Source organism: Danio rerio, chromosome 3 (genome assembly GCF_049306965.1).
Source record: "Danio rerio strain Tuebingen ecotype United States chromosome 3, GRCz12tu, whole genome shotgun sequence".
Classification (NCBI taxonomy): domain Eukaryota; kingdom Metazoa; phylum Chordata; class Actinopteri; order Cypriniformes; family Danionidae; genus Danio; species Danio rerio.
Window position 1 is genome coordinate 62,333,002 of NC_133178.1, and position 5,284 is coordinate 62,338,285.

General features: G+C 37.4%; 1 protein-coding gene across 3 annotated transcripts in view; it reads left to right on the forward strand.

Annotated features, from left to right (window-relative positions):
- pycr1a (pyrroline-5-carboxylate reductase 1a) overlaps positions 1 to 4,653 on the forward strand; it is a 134,921-nt gene extending 130,268 nt beyond the window's left edge. For 2 of the 3 annotated variants that reach the window (XM_073937811.1, XM_017354839.4), the window contains 2 exons: positions 46 to 171; positions 3,098 to 4,644. In XM_073937811.1, the coding sequence (XP_073793912.1) occupies positions 46 to 171; positions 3,098 to 3,267 (296 nt within the window). In that variant the 3' untranslated portion in view covers positions 3,268 to 4,644. Of the gene's footprint in view, positions 1 to 45; positions 172 to 3,097 lie in introns of all 3 variants that reach the window. The other variant, XM_073937815.1, reaches the window with a different exon arrangement.
- Positions 4,654 to 5,284: the final 631 nt, after the last annotated feature.

The window sequence follows — 5,284 nt, forward strand, 5'->3', positions numbered from 1 at the left end:
TAATTTATCTGCTTCAGTCACACTGTGTTTGTGTTTTCTTGGCAGGAATTTACTGCAGTGCGATTTTCAGTCTCATTGGCATCAGCATACTGGAGACCATTCTTGTGAATTTTTTGAGGGCTAAAGGAGCTAAGATCCTATCTGCATCAGCTGCTGTTACTGGACAAGATGGTAAGACTCAACACTGCCTGACCAGTTCATTTTTCTTTAACAAAGATTCCCTAGATAGCAGACAAGCTTTGAAACAACAATAGAAAGGTTAAAATTCAATACTGATTCCTTAGCAGGTTTGCACCCTCACCCTCTTTTTTCAAAGATAAAAAATGTATTCAAGAACCTTAGGCAGTGATAAAGTTAGTGAAATAATTAATTGATTGATCAATTATTGATTGAGCATTATGAACATATGCTGTTAACAAGCACTGAAGACAAACACAAATCTACAGCTGATTCCACTCACACACTTTGTTTCTTATGTCAACGTCTGTAAAAGAAAAATCTTGGCCACTTGGCATTTCTGTGTGGACTTTGCATGTTCTCCCTGTGTTGGCGTGGGTTTTCTCCAGTTGTTCCGGTTTCTCCCACAGTCCAAAACATGCTCTATAGGGGATTTGAATAGACTAAGTGAAGTTTATTTATATACTAACTTCGAGAGGATCACATGATTATGATTGAACACGGCTGGTTCTGCATTAGCTATGTATGATCCACCAATCAGGCCATTTCTATCCTACTTTAAAGAGCCAGGGTTTCTCACTACAGCCATCTTCGATTTGAAGAATCCCCCCTTCCACCCCTACTTCTTCACCTTTCCCTTCATAGCGTGGGCCCAGTGGTTAGCACTGTTGCCTTACAGCAAGAATGTCACCGGTTCTAGTCCTCTAACAGGCTAGCTGACGTTTCTGTGCGTAGTTTGCATGTTCTTCCCATGCTCGTGTGGGTTTTCTCTGGGTCCTCCATTTTCCTCCCACATTCCAAAAACATGCACTACAAGTCTAAATCTAAATTTAGCACTACAGTCAAACTCTTATCCAGCAGCATATCTCTTTATAGCATTCATTTTAGTCATCAGCTCTTATCAAGGGGGGAGTTGTTGATCTACCTCAGCTCAAGGCTCCCCTCTCACCTTGCAAATGAGAGGGAGACCAGGGCTCAAGGACCTTTTGGGCTCAGGGCTCTCTCCCGGGACACAATGCTAAACCTGCTTATAATCAATCCTCAGCTAAGTGTGAACTCTTGAAACTAGCCGTAGTGTAGGAATGTGTGTGTGAATGTCAGAGTGTATGGGTGTTTCCCAATACTGAGTTGTGACTGGAAGGGCATCCGTTGAAATAGTTGGTGGTTCATTCCGCTGTGGCGAACCTTGATGTATAAGGGACTAAGCTGAAGAAAATGAATTAATGAATCTGATTCACAAGATACACTTTGCACCAGAGTTTAGTTCTAAATGTGACAAAAAAATTGTGTTATTACAAGGTTCTATAGTCGATAACTACTTCCTGTATATGATGAAAATCCCTTACATTCCAATGAGAAACGTTTACCTTCCAAATAGTGTTTAACTGAAATAAAACAAATAAAATAGGTCAAAATATCAGCAGAGGCTCATAAACAAATAAAGCAAACACTGTTCACCACAATTACAGCAATAAAACAAAATTTCACATTAAAACACAGGAGATGATTAAGAAACATACTCAAAACAAGAATGTCTGTAAACAATAAGACAATTGCTTAATATCAAAAGCAATTAAATAAATAAGTATTAGCTTTGTGCCTTAAAGGGTCACGAAATACCAAAGCACATTTTTGTGAGCAGTTGACAGTCATATATGTGTCCCACACTGCTAAAAACACTATTTGGACACATATATTTCACTAAAAAGTGAAAATTGGTTGTTTTTGCGTTATTTCAAGCAAATTCGTTCTTCCGGTTTCAAATAAATTTTTGAAGCTGCGTTATGCCGCTTAGATACTTACGTGTATTACAGTGTGCAGACAGGATGTCTGTACCAGTGAATACATTGTGACGTCTCTGGGTGTGCAGCATTAATTCATGAGGAAAGACTTGTTTTTTTTGTCCTGTGTTAACAGACCACTGTAATTCACATGTGAGTCTAGCTGTGCTCTCGTAGTGGGGAATGAAAACAAAACCTTCGTTGCAGCACTTTTATAAACTCAACACTGACGACCCATATCTCCAAACAATTATTTTTTTCTACTTAATTACGGTTGGCAAAACAACGTGGCGTCTCTCTGCTGTCTGAACACTGTAACAGGTAAAAACATTCTTCGAAGCTGTCATGCATATTAATGAAGTTGCACTTTATTCACAATAGAGTGCGCTGATTGGTTTGAACCAAGTCTTTCTCGTAAAATAATGATGAAAGCTCAAAGATGTCTCATTGCATTCGCCAGTAAATCCAGGCTACATGCTGGAATTCACACAAGGATCTTATGACCGTGACGCAGCTTCAAGATTTCTTTTCAAACCAGAACAAATTTGCTCAAAATAACACAAAAAACAACCAATTTTCACCTAATGTTTTTAGCAACTTGGGACATACATACATATATATATATATATATATACACATATATACATACATACATACATACATACATACATGTATATACATGTATATATATATCTCGATGATGGACATATATATATGTCATATATATGACTATCAACATCTCAACAAATGTGTTGTGGTGTTTCATGTCCATCATCGTGATGTTCGCTGTGCAAAGTTCTGTAGGGAGGATATTCCACTGTTTAGGAACTGCCACTGCAAACGAACGATCACCCCATTGCTTATACCTGGAACTAGGGATCTCCAGCAACAATAGGCCTGCAGAACAACTAACATCTAATTTTAGTAAGTCTCACTAAGGTTGTTTGTAGACAGAATTAATGTCAGAAGGGTTGGTAAAAAGTGAAGCTGCGGATGCTGTTTGTGGAGTTGTTTAATGATCCTCTGCTGAGATTTTGAGAGATTTACTGTGTTATTATTCAGCTTGTTTCTGCAGATCTCCCCACTGGTAAATTGGAGATGATTCAGACTACATTAAAGTTTTTTTTTTTCTTTTACAGATGGTGTTAGTGGCCCTCCGGTCGATCAAGACAGGGATCAAAAAGAGTTTCAGATTGCAATGTGGTGGATAAAAGTGGCAAGAATAACAGACATGATGTTCTTGATTCTCTATCTACTCACCATTGTTGTGTTTCTGTCTGTGCTTGGGAAAGTTTGGTACATACACTGATCTCATATTAATGAAATGACAAAAATGGAAACTTGTTAACACTAGAGCAACCAGAATTCTATAACTACTAGAAAATGATCACATGTGGTCATACATAATATATTTACATTCAAAGCTTCTTTTGAGATATTAAAATTAAGCTTGCATCAGGGGTATTGCTAGACATAAAGCTCTACTGGGAACGGACCCCCTCAAAAACATCACCATATATAGATCATTGTATATCAGACCCCCTAGGTTTTTGCAATTTCGCGATCAATGAATCCAACGCAATTCGACAAAAAGTTGCAAATATTTGCAATCCTGCAAAATTCCTAATTAAACACAAAATGATCGCAAAGATTAATAATCACATAAGATATTAAATTTCAAACCATATAATCAAATTAAACTTATTTCAGTTTGCAATTATTTGTTTTATACGACTTGTGGTGTATTAGAGTGTCTCTCGAAAAATGACAGCTTGCCTACGCCCTCATAATCATTACATTACATGGAGGGGAGGACGGGGTAATGTTTTGCAGCCTGTGCAGTAAGCATATGCAGAAGAAGCGTGAGTGATTTACATGTGAAGTCAATGCAAAGATGCGATTAGACATCTTGTGGTGCGAATTGACCATTATGTACTTTGGACGCACTTCAGACTTCAATAGTGGGAAACATCTAACAAACGGAGCAGTGGAACAGACAGAAAAGCAAGCAGCTTTCAATGATGGAGATCGGTTCAAGGATGACGGCCGCTGGACGTGACCAAATTGAAGGACATTACTTGTGTTTTACATGTATGGCTAGTATTGTGATCTGCATCAAATCGATAAATGGGTCACACTTCACAATAAGGTTCATTAGTTAATGTTAATTAATGCATTTACTAACATGAACAAATAATGAACAATACATTTACTACAGTATTTGTTCATGTTAGTTAACGTTAGTTAATGAAAATACAGTAGTTCATTGTTAGTTCATGTTACCTCATGGTGCTTTAACTAATGTTAACAAGCATGGACTTGGATGTAAATAATGCATTAGTAAATGTTCAATTATGATTAATTAATGCTGTACAAGTGTTGTTCATGATTAGTATATGTTAGTAAATGCATTTTACTATGCTATGTAAATGCATAAATGATTTTGTTTAACTCTTTCCCTGCTGTTGGCGAGTTTTACGGCAATCCAAGTTTGAGATGTTTTACGGTAGGGGACTCCCTAACGCATGTCCTGAGGTACATGATGTCAGATGAGGAATAAAAAGATGGGGAGAGAAAGTAAGATTGTAAATAAAAATAAGAGTTATACAACATTCCTTGGCTTTATCCCTACTGTTTTAGATCTTGTCCTGACAAGAGACCAAAATAAAGAAGCTTCATTTTTATGATTTGTGTCATTTGCATTGTGTCAGATTGCACACCTAACATAGAAGGCTACCTAATATAATAAATAAGATATCACATATATTCAAGATAACAGATCTTCCAGCTGCAACCCATCACTGGGAAACACCCATACTCATTCACACAGATACACTACGGACAATTAGTTTTCCCAATTCACCTGTACCACATCTTTTTGGACTTGTGGGGGAAACTGGAGCCCCTGGAGGAAACCCACGCGAACATGAGGATAACATGCAAACTCCACACAGTGGTGCTCACCAGTACATTGAGTAAAAGTTGGTTTTATATTCACACATTCGTTCAGTGACAGCTCCATACATTGTTTACCTTGGTACTTTGAATATTCGGACTGAAATCATATGTAAGTATGACTTTAAAACAACATTAGCAGTTAGCACTATTTAATTAACTGTGGACAAAGTTGTACTTTGATGGTTGTTGGCTCCTAATATAATTTTACTATTTATAATGTCCAAATAATACTTTTCTGAGATTTTATTATTTATGAGAAAGACTGAGTGTACGAATATAAAACCAACTTTACCTTAAAGACCAGTACAGTGTTTCTCCAGGTCGGCAGGCGGCGCTTTCTGTTCATGCGCTCATTCCTGCGCCTCAGT